At 43.5% G+C, this 18,268-nt stretch overlaps 1 protein-coding gene across 1 annotated transcript; it reads left to right on the forward strand.

Moving 5' to 3' along the window:
* Nucleotides 1–11,648: 11,648 nt before the first annotated feature.
* TDGF1 (teratocarcinoma-derived growth factor 1) lies at nt 11,649–16,398 on the forward strand. Its single transcript, XM_027523286.1, has 6 exons — nt 11,649–12,006; nt 12,728–12,780; nt 12,863–12,997; nt 13,461–13,575; nt 13,655–13,764; nt 15,407–16,398. Exons 1-6 carry the CDS (start codon nt 11,987–11,989, stop codon nt 15,517–15,519), a joined length of 546 nt encoding a protein of 181 aa, XP_027379087.1. The 5' UTR covers nt 11,649–11,986; the 3' UTR covers nt 15,520–16,398.
* Nucleotides 16,399–18,268: the final 1,870 nt, after the last annotated feature.

The raw sequence follows: 18,268 nt of genomic DNA on the forward strand, positions 1-18,268 counted from the left end.
GCTATATTTGTAAGCTGATAATATGATCTGTAGGACATGTGCTGATAAACTATCTATCTATTCTATGTGACTCAGCCCGGCATGAGACAAAACAGACTTGGGAGGGGAGGGTTTGGCACAGGGCAGCAGGCCAATCTGAGCCCTACAACCCGGGATTATCTGCACCTCCCTGCAGGCGGCCGGGCCTTTTGACATTGGAAATCCTGAAGCGTGTTAAACAAAACAGGCCAGAGAAGGCCAAGGGTGCCGCGTTCTTAGCCCGCCAAACTAGGAACCAAACAAAAACCAAGATAAGAAAGCCATATGACCAAGGAAATGTAAGGGCTGGTTCCCCCTCTACCCCGCCCCAGTATTTGAAGCAACAGATGTCTAAAATCTTGGTTTCACGGTACATTTTTTTCTTAATTTAATTAAGAAATTAATTTCCTAAAACATATGTGAGTTTAGGTTCTGTCTAGAGATTTTACTAATTTGGCAAATATGTTTTCCTGATATCCAACATTGGGACGATGTGATAGTCACTTAATAAGCAGTAATCATGTCCAAGACAACCTCTCTCAGTGCCTCTTCATGGCACCAGTTCCTCATACACTTCACCCTAAAACAGCAAAATACCTTTGTCTAGTATATACATAAAAACTCTAATTAGAAAATAGTTTGATTTCTGAGGGACTATTTTCTATATGGAACATTTTCTATTTATTGACATTTTAATTAAGCTACCATTTAAAATGGTATACTAAGTTGACATTGACATAGTCACTCAGTCCTGCCTGAGCTCAACGCCCTGGGTTCAGGAAGGCTGCACTAGTTACTGAATCCAAGTGATCTACTGATTATTAAGCCAGATTTTCAAAATTATTTTGTCCAACTTTCTAATTGTTTTCTGCAGATTTGATTTACCTTTTCTATCATTACCGAAAGTGGAAACTACAATCATAAAACTAACTGAAAGAAATCTCTCATACATACTTATTTTCTTCCACAGGGATTCATCTATTAATTTACCAAATATTTATTAAGCGCCTACTATATTCCTGGAAATATGTTTGGTATTAAGGATTTGGTAGTGAATTAAACAGGATCTTGCCCTTTGGAATGTCACAGTTTGTTGGAAGAGTGTCCTCTAAACAAGCATTTAAATATCCAATGGTAAACTGTGGTTAATGCAATGAATCAAAAAAACTGAGAGTTATGAAAAAGAATAATGAAATAATCACTGATGATCTGACCTCTCATATCGGTCAGATTTCTTAGTTTGTAAAATTTCTGGGAGACACAGCAAAAAGATGGCCATGTGCATACCAAGAAGAGAGGACTCAGAAGAAATCAAACCTCGTAATATCTTGATCTTGGACTTCTAGTCCCCAGAACTGTGAGAAAATAAAGTTCTGTTGTTTAAGACCCTTGGTCTGTGGTATTTATTATGGCAGTGCTAGCTAATTAATAAGTAAATTTCTTAAGAGCACTAGATACAAGATCAATACAAAAATTAGTGCCACAAAAATGGAAGTAAAAGATACCATTCACTTTAACATTAAAAGAATAAATATTTAGGAATGATCCAACAAAACTCTATAATATCTCTATATAGAAATTATTAATAAAAAATTTTTTAAAGAAATTAAACAGCACCTAAACAGATCTTCATAGACTGAAAGACTCAATATGACACAGATAGTAATTCTAAAGGATCAATGTGCTTTTATCAAAATCCTGGCAGAAATTTTTAGAAATTTGGAAAATGTTCTAAAAATTAATTGGAAATGTAAAAGGTCAAGAAAAGGTCAGTTTTCATTCCAATCCCAAAGAAAGGCAATGCCAAAGAATGCTCAAACTACCACACAATTGCACTCATTTCACATGCTAGTAAAGTAATGCTCAAAATTCTCCAAGCCAGGCTTCAGCAATACGTGAACCATGAACTTCCTGATGTTCAAGCTGGTTTTAGAAAAGGCATAGGAACCAGAGATCAAATTGCCAATATCCGCTGGATCATCGAAAAAGCAAGAGAGTTCCAGAAAAACATCTATTTCTGCTTTATTGACTATGCCAAAGCCTTGACTGTGTGGATCACAATAAACTGTGGAAAATTCTTAAAGAGATGGGAATACCAGACCACCTGACCTGTCTCTTGAGAAATCTGTATGCAGGTCAGGAAGCAAGAGTTAGAACTGGACATGGAACAACAGACTGGTTCCAAATAGGAAAAGGAGCACATCAAGGCTGTATATCGTCACCCTGCTTATTTAACTTATATGCAGAGTACATCATGAGAAACACTGGACTGGAAGAAGCATAAGCTGGAATCAAGATTGCCGGGAGAAACATCAATAACCTAGATATGCAGATGACACCACCCTTTTGGCAGAAGGTGAAGAAGAACTAAAAAGCCTCTTGATGAAAGTGAAAGTGGAGAGTGAAAAAGTTGGCTTAAAGCTCAACATTCAGAAAACAAAGATCATGGCATCTGGTCCCATCACTTCATGGGAAATAGATAGGGAAACAGTGGAAACAGTGTCAGACTTTATTTTGGGGGGCTCCAAAATCACTACAGATGGTGACTGCAGCCATGAAATTAAAAAACGCTTACTCCTTGGAAGGAAAATTATGACCAACCTAGATAGCATATTCAAAAGCAGAGACATTATTTTGCCAACAAAGGTCTGTCTAGTCAAGGCTATGGTTTTTCCTGTGGTCATGTATGGATGTGAGAGTTGGACTGTGAAGAAGGCTGATCGTGGAAGAATTGATGCTTTTGAACTGTGGTGTTGGAGAAGATTCTTGAGAGTCCCTTGGACTGCAAGGAGATCCAACCAGTCCATTCTGAAGGAGATCAGCCCTGGGATTTCTTTGGAAGGCATGATGCTAAAGCTGAAACTCCAGTACTTTGGCCACCTCATGCGAAGAGTTGACTCATTGGAAAAGACTCTGATGCTGGGAGAGATTAGAGGCAGGAGGAGAAGGGGACGACAGAGGTTGAGATGGCTGGATGGCATCACTGACTCGATGGACGTGAGTCTGGGTGAACTCCAGGAGTTGGTGATGGACAGGAAGGCCTGGTGTGCTGCAATTCATGGGGTTGCAAAGAGTCGGACATGACTGAGCTACTAAACTGAACTGAACTGAAAAGGTCAAGAATAGTTGCTATAAAAAAAAAAAAAAAGAATAGTTGATATAAGCTGAAGTATGAAAGGGAGATAACTTACTATTCTGAATATCAAGGACTTTTTAATTATAAAGTATAAAGCTACAGTATTAAAGACAGAATGATATTGGTATAAGAAGAAAGAATAAGGCATTAGAAAAGAAAAAAAACCACTTCACACAAACACATGAACAACTGATTGCTAATGAAATAACCTGATAGATCAGTATTATAGGAATGATCTTTTCAATTGGTGGTGCTGCAGTGGAATACTATACAGCAATTGAATATGAACAAGCTTCTACAAACAATATGGATTACTCTCACCAAGGAAGAGCAAAAAGAAGCAGATATACATACACGCTGATGGTTATAAAAAGGTCAAAACCATGCAAACCCAACCTTTGGGATTAGAAATTTAAAACATAAAAGCTCTGAGGAAGAGGGAGTGAGTGGTGGTTGTGAAAAAGCAGGAAGTGGACTTTTGGGGTTCTAGTAATATTCTTCTTCTTGACCTGGGTTGTGGTTCCATGGTTCTGACTTTGGAATAATTCACTAACCTGTAACCCTAATTACTTGTAGACTTTTATCAAAGTAAAACATACTTCATTAAAAAAATTTTACCTATTCATCTTATATTGCTGTATCAAATTCTCACAAATTCAGTGGCTTAATAGAATATCATTTATTCACAGTTCCCGTACTTCAGATATCTATCCTGGATCAACTGTTTCCAGAGTAGGGAGCACCTCAAAGTGCCCAGGGTCATTTGCATACAGGAAATCTTCTCCCTGGAGCACAGTAACCCATCTCTGATACAGCCTGGGTTTTGCACTTTGGCCTCCCTCCGTCCCTCCACTTGCATTTCATCCATTTCAAAACCATTAAGAGCTGTGAAGAATGCCTGAATGCAATCTGATACAAAATCCACTTAAGAAGCACTTTAAAATGAGATCCTCCACGTCTTGTGAAACCAAGTGGGACCCCAGCTCACCTTCCCAAGTCCCTTCAAAGAGTCTGTCTGCCCATCTATCTGTCTGTCTGTCCGGGGCCACTGACCTTGACCTGGTCACCGGGCCATCAGGAAATGATGGCTCCTTCGCCGTCAGCAGTTTTTTTGATAACACTAAAATGGTACTTGGAATACATTACTGGCTCGTCTTTTCTGGGGGAAGTGGGAAAGGAACAGGAGTGCAATCTAGGAGATCCTGTCTCCTCTAGTGTGCTCAGCAGAGTAACTATTGGACTAATTTGATTGAAAAGAGAAAAATTTTGGTGAGAATTCTAAACCATAGCCATGTTTAGAAGTCTAAATCAGAAGTCCCCTACCCTAACATGGTTTCTGGTAACCGCATCGAGACTATTTCGCCTTGGACATTGTGACCTCTCTTGAATAGGCTGCCCAGAATTCAGCACTGCTTAGAGTACTCAAGAGTCACTTATTTTTTCCTTCACTGTTGTCGGCAGGGAGTATTTTTTGTTGTATTTCCTAGCTCAGGCTAGGGGGCGCAAGTTGTTTTCCTTTGGAGCTTCTCAAAGACCTAGTCCACGCCCACCCCACCTTCTCATTTAGAAAGTAAGGCGGAAAGGTGATGTGTCAGCCACAGAGGCGGCACACAAGATTCAGCCAAAAGGAAACCAGCACAGACAGACAGACACTGCTCTAGAGGTTGCAGAGGTGAGATTTCCAGAAGACCAGGTTTCCGGATCTCCTGGTGTGGAGGATAAGGCATAAGGAGAGGGGCTGGTGAAAGACAAGAAAACTGGTTGTTAACAATAGGGTTGACAAAATGAAGGGAAACTCCAGTTCAAACGCCCTCTCAGAACCACCTGCCAGTTCATAGGAAGAGACATACAAGCATCCAGTAAACATAACAATGCAAATCCAAACAACAATGGGATACTATTTTCACAAACAGATTCAGCAAAAAGTAAGATACTTGTTGTGGGATTTCCCTGGTGGTCCAGTGGGTAAGATACTGTGCTTCTGCGGCAGGGGTGTGGGTCTGACCCTCAGTCAGGAAGCAGATCCTGCCAGCCAGGTGGCGCTAGTAGTAAAGTACTCACCTGTCAATGCAGGACACGTAAGAGACCTGGGTTCAGTCCCTGGGTCAGGAAGATCCCCTGGAGGAGGGCATGGCAATCCACTCCAGTAGTCCTGCCTGGAGAATCCCATGGACAGAGGAGCCTGGTGGGCTATGGTCCATTGGGCCGCAAAGAGTCGGACACAACTGAAGTGACTCAGCATCCTCGTACAAGATGCTTGTTGCAGCCAGCTGTTAAGGACCTGGGGGATGTGTGGGGAAGGGAGGAAAAGGGAGGGAGAGGAAACCAGCGCAAACTTCTTGGAAAATAAATTTGGAAATGTTCTCCCTTTAACCAAACAATTCCAGTGCTAGAAGTTAACTGGCTAGATATATTCCCCAAAAGTCACCAGGATATACATTCAAGGGAGCTCACTGAAAATGTAGAAACACACCAAGTATTTCTTGGTAAGATAGTTTATGTCTATATAGAAATTGATATGATATACCCTCCACCCCAGGCACATACACACACACACACACACACACACACACACACACACACACACACAAGGAGTCTCCTCCTAAGGCCTTCTCTGTCCCTCTTACCCAATTTCTATAACAGTATAGCATTAAATTGGCTCGTTTGAACAGTCTTCCCTTCTGAGACTGCAGAGTTTTGAGAGCAAGAATCTATTCTTCTAAACCCCACATAGAGGTCTCTGCAAATACAGAAGAGGTTTCCAGTGGCTATTTGCTAAGTTAACTGGTGAAAAGAGAAAGCCATTTACTCGTTGATGAATGGGTAAGGGCTCCATTTCTGCCAGAGTGTCACTTGGGTTTTATTAGAAGCCATTGGGTGCTGAGCTTGGTAGCATCTACATTCTTCAGCTGAAGTTCCCCAGCCTGGCTCATTGTTCTTCTGGCCTGAGGAGACAATGAGAGAGGTGCCACACAACTGTCCCTAGGAGTCTTATGAAAAAAGTAGGCTTTGACTTTAAACCTCATCATCGTGCTGCAGAAATGGCTATTCTTTTTATTAACTATTTGAACTTCCCTGGTGGCTCAGATGGTAAAGCCATCTGAGATGGCTTTAAAGATGGTGGCTCCTGCCTGCAATACAGGAGACCCGGATTCTATCCCTGGGTTGGGAAGATCTCGGAAATGGCACCCCACTCCAGTATTCCTGCCTGGAGAATCCCAGGGACGGAGGAGCCTGGTAGGCTATAGTCCATGGCGCCGCAAAGAGTCGGACACGACTGAGCAACTTCACTTCAGTTGAGGTTTAACTCTAAACGGTCGCAACCACTGAAACGCTGAATTGACTTTTTAAAGTTAAAAACTTATCCTATCTCCAAAGGTATTTTCTTCCTTGAAATTGAGACAGACACTGGAAATCTCTGTTGGGAATTTTTTTTTTTTTTTGCTTTGACTCTTCTTGGTTGGTTGATTGATTTTAAGTCAAATTCTTACTTGTGTATTTTAAACACACACAACTCTCTTTTGCCCCAGTTTTTAATGCAAGACAACTCAGAGTGTTGTCGAACCCAAGTTCACGTGCCCAATACTCGTTTAGGTTTGTTTGGCCTCCTTGTGCATGGCACAATGACTTGGGTTGGACGACAAGAGGGTGGTAGCGAACCATCCTGAGACCAAGACCATCTGTCAGCGCCCTCCATAAGGGAGAATGTGGGCTGCCAGTGACTGGGAACCCCCCCATTCCAGGGTCTCCTAACCCCAGACCGTCCATGGGTCTCTAACACAGTAATTACTGGCCAGAGGCTGGGTGGCCTCTGTCAATTTCAGCAGTGACCGAGCAGAGGTGTCCAGTGGCTGTCTCAGAGATGTCAATCAACTCCCCACCCAGAGACAGCAGCACAACTACAATCATGACTGTCCTCTCTCCCCCACTGAGCGGTGGGGTCACCTCTCAGCACTGTGTCCCCAGAGCGCACCCCTTGACCAGCAACACAGTAGCCTCATTAAAAACTTGTTGAATGAACAGCCTGTGGGTCCCCAGCCCAATACCAAATATCTAGCCAAACACTTCAGCCCTCCCCTCCCCTTATCCTCTTCCTATCTTAAAACTTAGCCCAGATTCTATCTACTGCATACACTAGACTTTCTCTGCCCTCTGTCCCTGTGGGGAACACAGATCTTTTCAGTGAGCTCCTGTTTTGGGGTATGCAGAGATCCTGTGTGGGCTGCAGGCTGAACTCACACCAGTCATGCAAACGTCACCAGACTCAGGGTCTTGATCCTCTCCTGAAAATGAGGAGGTGATTTCCAGGGGTTCTATTCCAAGTTCCAAAAGTTCCACAAGAGCCCCTTTAAACAAGGAAGTGTCGGGCAGGGGCGGTGCCCCTCTGCCAGTTCTGCCACAGACCTGCCCAGCCTCTGTGGAAAAGACCTGTAAGTCCACAGATGGGAGCCATTGTTTCATCCAAAAAGTGAGACTAACGTTGCCAATGCTGTTATCTGCTTAGCACATTGGATTGTTGAAGACTGTGAAGCACAAGCTGTGCTAAGAATGTACTGTTCTTTCTTTAGGCCTCCATGCAGTTCCTGAGTTAGATGATTAGCCTTCTCTTCTGCACTGCCCTCCCCCACATCCAGCTTCTAGAGCTTCAGGCCAAGTTCCTCATTCCCTCTGAATCTCAGAGTGACACATGAAGCTTTTTAACAAGTTGGACAGCCACACAGGGAGCTGAAGCACAGCAGGAATTAGTCAGCCACAGTGGAGTAACTACCAGCTTTAAGTAAATAGGCTGCATCCCATTCCACCATTGCTCTGATGGGGACCTACCTTCCAATAAAAATCATTTAAAATTTAATTCCCCCAAGAATTAAACTGCTGGTGTAGAAGCAAATAACCACTCTTCTTTACACCTATGGACTCGTCACACTCACACGGTAGACAGGGATGCTGAAATGGTCTCAGATGCTGTGATTTGTTCTGCCGTGGGAAGGGGGCAGAGCACAGTCCTTAAAAAATGACACAGCCGTTGACAAAAACTGCAGACAACAGAAACTGGCTAGAGCTGACTAGGCTCAAGATGGTGGAAGATTTGACTTCCAGTAGCCTCATTAAGAGCTCATTGAAATATATTAGCATATTCGAAATGACACATCCTGTGGCACCATGACTGTTCTGAGAGGGAAGGCCAAAAAGGCGGCAGTGGTCTAATTCCTCAAAATAAATGAAATAATCCTCCCACTAACCACCCCAACAATTCGGTGCTGCTCTTGCCTTCTGAGATGGACCACATTCTGCCTGTGGAATATGTATTTCTGCTTTCACTTTCCTATGGCTCACTCTTGAATTCCTTCCTACTCAAAGCCAAGCACCTTCATTTGGTGGCCCATCCCAGGAACTCACCTGAGACCTGGGGCATGACCATCCTTTCGGGCTCCATTTTCCTGCAACTTCATTACAAAGTATATTAATAAATCTATACTTCTTACCTATCACTTTGCCTGTTACTGAATTCCTTCTGCACCAAGACATAAAGAACCTGAGTTTCATTAAGTCCTCAGATGAGTTGGGCCATTTCAGCACTAGATAAAAGTTTCACATTTGTGTGCCTGGCAATATTAGGTAAATGGAGGGCTTTTACCTTAGAAATTAGGCATAGATGATTTTTAAAAACTACTCATGACTTTAGGGGCTTCCCTGGTGGCTCAGACAGTAAAGAATCTGCCTGCAATGCAGGGGACTCAGGTTTAATCCCTAGGTCAGGAAGATTTCCTGGAGAAGAGAATGGTTACCTACTCCAGCATTCTTCCCAGAATTCTGGGAAATTCCATGGACTGAGGAGCCTGGCAGGCTACAGTCTATGGGGTTGCAAAAAGTCGGACACAAATGGGTGAGTAACACTTTAACTTTCACTCATGACTTAGGATGTATTTAATAACAAATTAAATTATCTGGAGCACTCAGATATTAGGTGAAAGTGTTACCAAACCCACTCTCAGCGGCTCTTTGCTCTAGAGTCCAATACCGAGAGACAAGTGTTAGGTAAAAGGAAAGATAACCTTATTAAGGAAGCCAGCAACCCTGGAGAGACAGAGACTCAGGTCACAAAGAACCAAATCCCCAGGTTTGCTCAGAGATTACCCAGGGAAAAGAGGAAGGGGCTCTGTGCAGGGGAGGGGGCAGTCTTTTATATCCAGAGATGACTGTCCCCATCACAAGGTTCCAAGTAGCCATCAGGTCTTGCTTGCGATTGGAACAAATCTTTGGTCAGCTAATCCTGGAGAGTAGGGAACAGAAGTGAGACCTATAGAAAAACTAATCCTCAATCTTGATATGCATCAACAGCTTTCTCTATCTGTAGCAAGCTAAGCCAAGCTAATGGTAGAAGTCAGGCATAGTAAACAATGAAGAAATAGATTTGGAGGAGTGCCCTGATGGTTCAGTGGTTAGAACGTCACACTTCTACTGTTGGGGCACAGTTTTGATCCCTGATCGGGAACTAAGGCCCCAAAGCTGCACAGTGCAGCCAAAGAAAAGAAAGAAAGGGAAAGAAAGAGACTTGGAATGCTGAGTTGCTGACAGTCCCTAGTTAGAGTCTTACTTCCTCAGTGACAACCCCCACTGTCAGATTCTCCTTCCACGTCTAGGGAAAAAGGGTGAAGAAGTCTTCTGTAATTTCAAGCAGAACATGGGCAACGAAGAACTGTTAGAGTGGAAGGATCTGACCTGGTATAAGAAATATTCTCTGCTTCCCTCACATGCCCACTGAGACTCCAAAAGATGCATCTCATTATTAACATTTTAAGTAATCATTTTGCAAAGACTCGTCATGCCAATTATGATCCCCTTGACTAGAAGATAAAATTCCAATTTAAGGATTCCTTCAAGCATTGACCCACTCCCAGAGGAAATTCAAGAAAGTAGGTTAGTAAACCAATCTCATCCACCTTGAAATAGGGAAGTTTTGTGGGCTAAGGTCTGTTGGAGCCAAGTAGCAGGTTGTGTCAGTGTCATCTTGATTGTTTCAAGCCCAGTTAATCCTCAACTCCAGGGTCAGTTTTTTTCCCCATTCTCTTGAGGCCAATTCTTGGAATTGTGCTGGCCAGACATACGGCTTCCTTGGTAGCTCAGCTGGTAAAGAATCCACCTGCAATGTGGGTGACCTGGGTTCAATCCCTGGATTGGGAAGATCTCCTGGAGAAGGGAACTGCTATTCACTCCAGTATTCTGGCCTGGAGAATTCCATGGACTGTATAGACTATGGGGTCACAAAGAGTCGGACACGACTGAGCCACTTTCACTTTCAGAGAATCATTGCGGCTCAAGATGGAGCAACTTACGTCATGGCTATAGTCCAGTCATCATGCAGTTAGCCTTTTCCCTTTGGTGGCAATTTAGGTATCTGCAATACAGCTCAGGAATGTGCATCAGACACTTATCTGCCTCCTTCAGGGAGGAACTAAAGATTCTGTGACTCTATTGTCCCAATCATTAACTGCTTGAGCCTGCTCCTGTGTGACTTACAGGAGACAAGGGACACGGAGGGACTTTTTATATCTGGGAGGGCCCCAAAGGGTCCTGTTCTGTTTCAAGAGGCCTCGGGGCTCAGGGACAGGCCTCTCCAGCAGCAGCGTCTGGAGCTTACTGACATCACCAAATAAATACTTTTAGGGTAATACAGGACACAGCTAAATCGGGTTAATTTCTGTGTCGTCGGGGGAGTGGGGGACAGGGCAGACTAAGGGGATGGAAGAGACTGCACACTGAGCGCTGGGAGACTGTTAAAATGCAATGAAACCCAGTGGCAAAGCTGAAATGGCCTCCCAGGCTAGACGGCCGTGTTTCTACATCCTTTTCCTGGAGCAGGCCTGGCACCCGGTGCGCAGACCGCTAGCGGCTGCGCCCCGGCCTGCGGTCCAGCAGAAGGCGCAGGCCCGGGCCGGCCGGACTCTCCGCCTCGCTGCTCGCCTCCCCTAGCCCACCCACCCGCCTGGCGCCGGCTGCGCTTCCTTCCAGCCTCGCTTGCAATTCAGGTGCGCCTGGAATTTACACCCATTCACTCCAGCGGGGGCAGGAACCCCTTCCTGACCCTGAACTTCTGTCCTAACCCTAACTTTCCCTGAGTCCTCACCTTTCCCTTCCACCCGCGGAGACACACCCTTCTCGGAGCACGGGCTCAACACACCTTTCCTGGGAAAACCAAAAATGAAAGCAAATTTCGGGAAATAAAACTTATAAAACATCAACTCCTTGGGAGACCCAAACTTGTTTCGGTTTTCCTGATTAAAGCAATACTTTTCCACCACCTCGATACAGTAATTGGTTTGCCCCTCCCCCCTTTTTTTAAACAGCAAATCTGATATTTTTAACCCGAAACTAATGATACAGACATTAGGGCTAATTAGCAACAGTTTTACAAGAATGGCCTTTTCCACTCTCTCTTTGTTTGGCCGCCTCGCAGCCTCTCACCTCCACCCCGGAGTGTTTAAGCATTGTAATGCGAACGGGCCGCCGCCTCCCCGCCCACCGGAGGGTTGTCCCCACAACCCCCGGGCTTGCGACTGAGGAAAGTGAATCTCCCTAAAGGTTATAGTCCAAGCGTTTGTTAGGACAGACCCGTGAGGAGTCCCCTAGTTTGGCCGGACCGCCCGACTTCTGCTTCTAAGAACTTTGGGGGAAAGCATATTTCTCATCTGGGATATTTTTCTTTTAAAATGCTCTTTTTCACGTCAAGAAATTAACATTTTCCTTTGGGTATTTTGGCAATGACTGTGAATTAAAGCCGGGTTAATTTTTTTTTTTTCTTCTAAATTGTTAGGGGCCACAGACCAGAGGAAGATGGAGCGCTTCTCTTACAGGTATGAACCGATCTTGAGTGTGAACCTTTTATTACTAGAGTTTGCCAGCTTAGGAAACATGTTCTGTACCTCTGCGTTGTTCTATTCATCTCATTCAAACCTTAAAGAGCTGCCAACCGTGCTGCTGTTTTTCCAAAAGACCTGGAACTTACAGTTGCATCTACCTGCGTTATTGGCTTTTAACATCTCCAGTCAGGTTACTGGCTCTGCCTATGACATGACTAGTGGTTTCCTCCTCTTTTGTAAGAACAAGTCAATATTACAACGAAATTTAAAATATACTTCTGAGAAGGTTGAAGTTATAGACAGGTTTTCAATATTTGGAAACCGTTAAGAATAATGGGAAATGTTTTTTAACCTTGAACATCTTTTAAATGGTGTAAATGAAATAGTTTGTGAAATGTGATTTGTCAATAACATTGAATGTCATCCAGCCATTTAAAATTGCTATGAAAACTAGGTGCAGGAGAAAACTATGTGACATAGAAAGCAGAATCCTCATATGCATATGAGGGTACGTATTGGAAAGAGTTGGAAATTAGTTGGACTTTATTCTCATCATCTTTCTTTGGGTTGTTACATAAATTAATTATGTAAAAAGAAAAGAGGTGGGGAGGAAAGTGCTGCTGTAGGATTTCTCTCCCTAGTGGCCTGTGGTGTTAACTCAAAGGGATTTTATTTGCTTTGTTTTGCTAATGGAGGTCTGATTTCCTCTTCCTAGTGTGATTTTGATCATGGCCTTTTCCAGAGCACTTGAACTGGGATTAGTCGCTGGTAAGAGACTTTGTTCTTTTGATCACTGGCAATTTTCAAGTGGCCTGGAACATAGACTCAAGGAGTTAATTTTGTCATTCAGGATTGGGTGACCTTGAACTTGCCCGTCCATCACAGGGAGAGCTGGCCTTCAGAGATGATGGCCTTTGGTCCCAAGAGGAGCCTGCAATTCGTCACCAGCCTTCCCAATTTGTAGCATCCATGGGAATCCAAAAGAGTAAGACGTACCCGCCTTAGATGTACAGTGTGGTATCTTTATCGTGGTCCTTTATGTGTTTTCTGAGTATCTTTTTGACACTTTCGCCTAAAAGAGTGAGCATCTGATTCTGGAGCTGGGTTTGATTCTGGGGACAATACAGGCATGCACTTCACACTGCCCTCCACCCCACCACAGAACACAGTTTCTCTCGAAGAACACAAGTTTCCCTCACCTGATCCCACGTCACTCTGGGGATTCCAGGTACCACCACTGGCTGGTGCATGAAAAAAGATTTCTCTGCTCAAAAGCACAGGTGGTCAAAGGAACACTAAAAAGCAGAGTCTTGTTCAGTGAGATTTACAATGTTTAGACATCTGCAAACACTTTGGGGAGATTAAGTCCTTACCGCCATATTAACCTTTTAAGAGAACTCACTTTTCAGTCCCTCCACCCCTCTCAGCCACCTCTTCTTACATTTCAGGTAAGGAGCTGAACAGAACCTGCTGTTTGAATGGGGGAACCTGCATGCTGGGATCCTTTTGTGCCTGCCCTCCCTCTTTCTATGGACGCAACTGTGAGCATGACTCTCGCAAAGAGTAAGTCCTTGAAAGGGGCTGGGGGTGGAGAGGGGAGGAGAAGTGGGGATTTAAAATCTGCATGTCCATTCATCCTCAGGAACTGTGGGTCTGTGCCCCATGACACCTGGCTGCCCAGGAAGTGTTCCATGTGTAAATGCTGGCATGGCCAGCTTCGCTGCTTTCCTCAGTCATTCCTACCTGGTTGTGGTAAGCAGAGGGTCCCCTCTTTTGCCTTCTCAGGTTAGTTAGTGGCCTGTGGACACTTAGTTAATAGGGTCTTTCCTCTTACCACATGGCTTGCTGGAAACTGTCAGTCAAGGTCTGCTTGTAAAAGCATCGAGGACTCCAGATTGGATGTTCATCCTGGCACCCTTGATATTAACTTCCTCAGTATGAGGCTAGTTGTGCCACCTTTCAGGTGGAGAGTTACTTTGAGTCTACCTGACACTTTATAGGATGTGAAACTCTGTAGAGGAAAATAAACAAGAAAAGCCTTGGCCTCTTAAATACCAAGAGATGCTCTCTGGTGTTTCTTTGGGCAGGGAGACCCAGACAGACTCCAGAGGGGCAGCTCAGTTTGTGCTCACCCCAGAGTGGGATTGCAAGTGAAGGCAGCCATCTGCTAATTAATTTGCAAGTGAAAGTCGCTCAGTCGTGTTGGACTCTTTGCAACCCCATGGACTATACAGTCCATGGAATTTTCCAGGCCAGAATACTGGAGTAGGTAGCCTTTCCCTTCTCCAGGGGATCTTCCCAACCCAGGGATCAAACCCAGGTCTCCTGCATTGCAGGCGGATTCTTTACCAGCTGAGCCACAAGGGCAGCCCAGAGTGGGCATGGGAAAACCCAACTTCAAGTATTATACTTAAATTCCACGGGAGGATCTGAGCCCCCTTCTCCTTTCATAGGAGCTTCTTCATGGATCCTAAAAGGTCCCTGTACAGCACTCCCTGGTGATTGGTCTCAGAACCCGTTCACCTTATTGGTTTTTACTGATTTGAGGAAAACAATGACAGGAAGGGCAGGAACATAAAGGAAAACAAGAAGAGAGGGTTTGCTCCCTACCCCAACCTGAGCCAGATTTCAGAGGCCACCCTAGTTCAGAGGCCTCTCCTAGTCCTGACCCTGCAGACGTTAGAAATTGAAAATATTCAACAAATTGAAAATGAAAACAAATGCTTCATTGAGCACAAGATGGGACACCGATCCAGGCAGGGATTGTCTTTTCTATTTGCATTGGGTATCAGACCCAGTTGGGCTTTCCTGGTGCCTCACACGGTAAAGAATCCGCCTGCAATGCTGGAGATCTGGGTTTGATTCCTGGGTTGGGAAGATTTCCTGGAGAAGTCCATGGACAGAGGAGCCTGGCAGGCAATAGTCCATGGGATTATAAAAAGCTGGACATGACTGACTGACGAACACACACACACAAATACACATACACATCAGACCCAGGGTAGGTGATTGGAAGGTGTGGTGGAATAGTTGGATAGGTAGGGACCATATTTTCTCCCCAGAACTTGGGGCCCAAAACGTGCTGTCTCCTTATCATCAGATCCCAACCAAGTTCTGCCACACGCCAGCAATTATAGGCTTCACTGGCAAGCTTGGATTACCAGGTCTGAGAAAGACCAAGTTAACAGTGGGCCTGTGGCATCTTCTGTCAAAATATTTTTTCAGGGGAGTCTGACTACACGTAATTGGTAGGTACTGTTGATCCCATAAACACATTGTACTCAATCCTGGACCCTAACTGCTTTGGGGCTCATGTAGATGAGTCACCCGTGTGGGCAACAGGATAAAGTGCCAGAGGAATCTTCTTTAATGACCAAGTGTCTCTATCTTCCAGACGGCCATGTGATAGATGAGCACCTCACAGCTTCCAGGACTCCAGAATTAACACTGTCTGCGTGTGCTCTTGTGCTACCTGGCATCTGCCTTGCTATACAAAGTTATTATTAACCCACATTTGTTTTCAACATTTGTCATGCAGATTTCATGACCTGTAAAGGCTGTCTCTCTAATGTCCCAACTGAGAGATGATAATTTGTTAGTTGCCTTGAAATAGTGAATAGATTTCCCTGTGGTCCCTAAAAAGATTTCCTTGAAGCACCAATTACTTTCCTCTGCCCTGCCCTCTCCAAAAAACTAATTAAAAAAAAAAAAGAGTAAGCCATATCTTGTGCCCAACTCCTGTGTTTCTGATACAGGTAACTGCCAAGGGCTTACAGATAACTTCCTTTAAACAATTGAATTCTATATTTAGACTATTAAAGGTTACTCTCAATGTGGAACTGAGCATAAAGCTTTGAGTGGAGTTGATTGACATCAGTTAAGATAGTATCTTGGAAAGGAGGGACCTGTAAAGGGAGCAGAGGAAAAGGGAGGGGGCAGATATCCATGGTGAGAGACGGGCTGCTAGAGTAATGGAGGTGTGCGTGTATCCTGGGTGACTAGGTAGAAAAGTGGGAGCAAATGGGAGAGATTTGAGAAAATAAAATGAATGTCTTGGTTGATCTGGTGGCTACAGAGAAGCAAATTAAAAGGCTAAGTTGAAGGGCAAGTTTCTATCATCTATAGGAAGCTGTATGAGACAAGGGCACCTGTTTTCTGAAGGATTTGTAAAAAGAATAAAGTCTCCTTTAAAAAAACTATCTAAATTCCCCTGATATATAAAGATTGATTAATACATTATGATTTCTCTATACTATGCAATTATTTCAATGGTGATAAAATGTTCACAGTATGTTTAGTTGTAAGCCAGTGATAAAACCATATATTGTAAAGCCAGTTTTAAAAATATGTATCTGATCTGTCCAGTAAAAGTGGGAAGTGCGTTGACCAATGTGTGAACTGTGGTTATTTCTAGGTGGTAGCATTTTTCCTCTCACTTCTCTGTTTTCCACAGTGAGGGTGTATTATTTTGTTTTCGTATGGACCGTGATGACTACGACAGGCTTAAAGCCAAGGGAACTGGAAAGGCCCAGAGCACAAGTGCCCAGTTTTGTCTGTGGCTTTGGTGTGTGTGCTCTGCTGTGAGGGACAAGATCTGTTTCCATTATTTACATACTGTTGGATCCATAATTCGTGGTTTTCCAAATGAATGCCCTACAGATGCAAAATTCCAGAAGAGTGGAATTTTCTTTTGTTTTTTGCAATGTCCAGTGACAGAAGGTGAAATGGGATAAGCAAGGAAGCAGTGAGAGATCCCACCAAGAGAGCTCAGAGCTGGAGAGGGGGCTGCCCAGTGCGGAGGGCTGGTCTGGCCACTCACTGGAATGGGGCCCAGTTTCCTAGTCTGAACCATGTTGGTCACTACACCACCGTGTTAGAATGAAGTGAACCAACTAAAACTCTAGCACAAGTTCCTCAACAAATGTCACAGTTCTTCTCTACCTTCCTATTTACCACAAATTGCTTTAAAACATTTTTAGCCCAGAAATGAAAAAATTAAAAAAGAACCTCAGAGTATTGAAATAAGGCTTTGTCTCATTTCATGAAACTGCTGTGATCCCTAACCATAATGTGAACACGGTTGGGACTGTGTTCTCCAAACTTGGACATTCACATTCCACCTTATTTGGGCCACATCACCTGTGCTTAAAATTGTAATTTATATTCACTCATTATCATTTCAACCATTTTTAAAGAGTAAAGTTCAGTGACATTAAGTACATTCACACTACTGGGCAACCATCACCACCATCCATTGTCACAACTTTTTCATCTTTTCAAACTGAAACTCAATAACAACTCATTTTTCCTCCCCACAGCCCCTGGCAGCCACTAGTCTATTTTGTGTCCATGAGTTTATTCTAGACACCTCACATAAGTAGTCAACACATCCTTTTGTGACTGGCACGTTTTACTTAGTATACTGTCTTCAAGATTCACCCATGTGTCAGAACTTCATTTCTTTTAAAAGGCCAAATAAATATTCCATTATACGTATATACCACATTTGGTTATCCATCCATTAATGGCATTTGGTTTCTACCTTTTGGCTATTATTAATAATGTGGTATGAACATTGGTGTATAAATACTATCTTCCAGTCCCTGCTTTCAGTTCTTTGATGTATAGACTCACAAGTGGAATTGCTGGATCATATCATAATTCTGTTTTAATTTTGTAAAGAACTACTGTACGTTTCCCACAACAGCTTCACCATTTTACACGCCCATCAGCAATGCATAAATATTCCACTTTTCCTGCACCCTATTGCTTTCTGGGCATGGCTTTTATCTTTTTTCATAATAGCTATCCTAGTGGGTATGAAGTAGTATCTTATGTGGTTTTGATTTGCATTTCCCTAGTCATTGGTGATCTTGAGTATCTATCCACTTTTTTTTTAAGTGCTTTTAACTGTCTAAAACAATAGCATTTGTGAAGCCTGAATAATTTATACCAGTTCCTAAATTTTAAAGAACAAAAATGAATAGTAATAATGTTCACCTGTATGCTATCTAAAATCATGAACAAAAAGTATATTCTCAGAAATGGTGTTCAAGGGGATGCAAAAGACTCTAGATTCTACCCTCAAAAGCCTTCCAGACTTCTTGAAGTGTCCACATGGGAAACTATAAAGACACGCCTGGGTCCACACTAGCTGGAAAGCATGTTGCCCTCTGGCCCTGTTACTCCAAGTGGGTGGATTCGCCCTGGTTCACTCAAAACACTGTTGCTGACCCAGAGGCCTGACATCAGAGAA

The sequence above is a fragment of the Bos indicus x Bos taurus genome, chromosome 22 (assembly GCF_003369695.1).
Source record: "Bos indicus x Bos taurus breed Angus x Brahman F1 hybrid chromosome 22, Bos_hybrid_MaternalHap_v2.0, whole genome shotgun sequence".
Classification (NCBI taxonomy): Eukaryota; Metazoa; Chordata; class Mammalia; order Artiodactyla; family Bovidae; genus Bos; species Bos indicus x Bos taurus.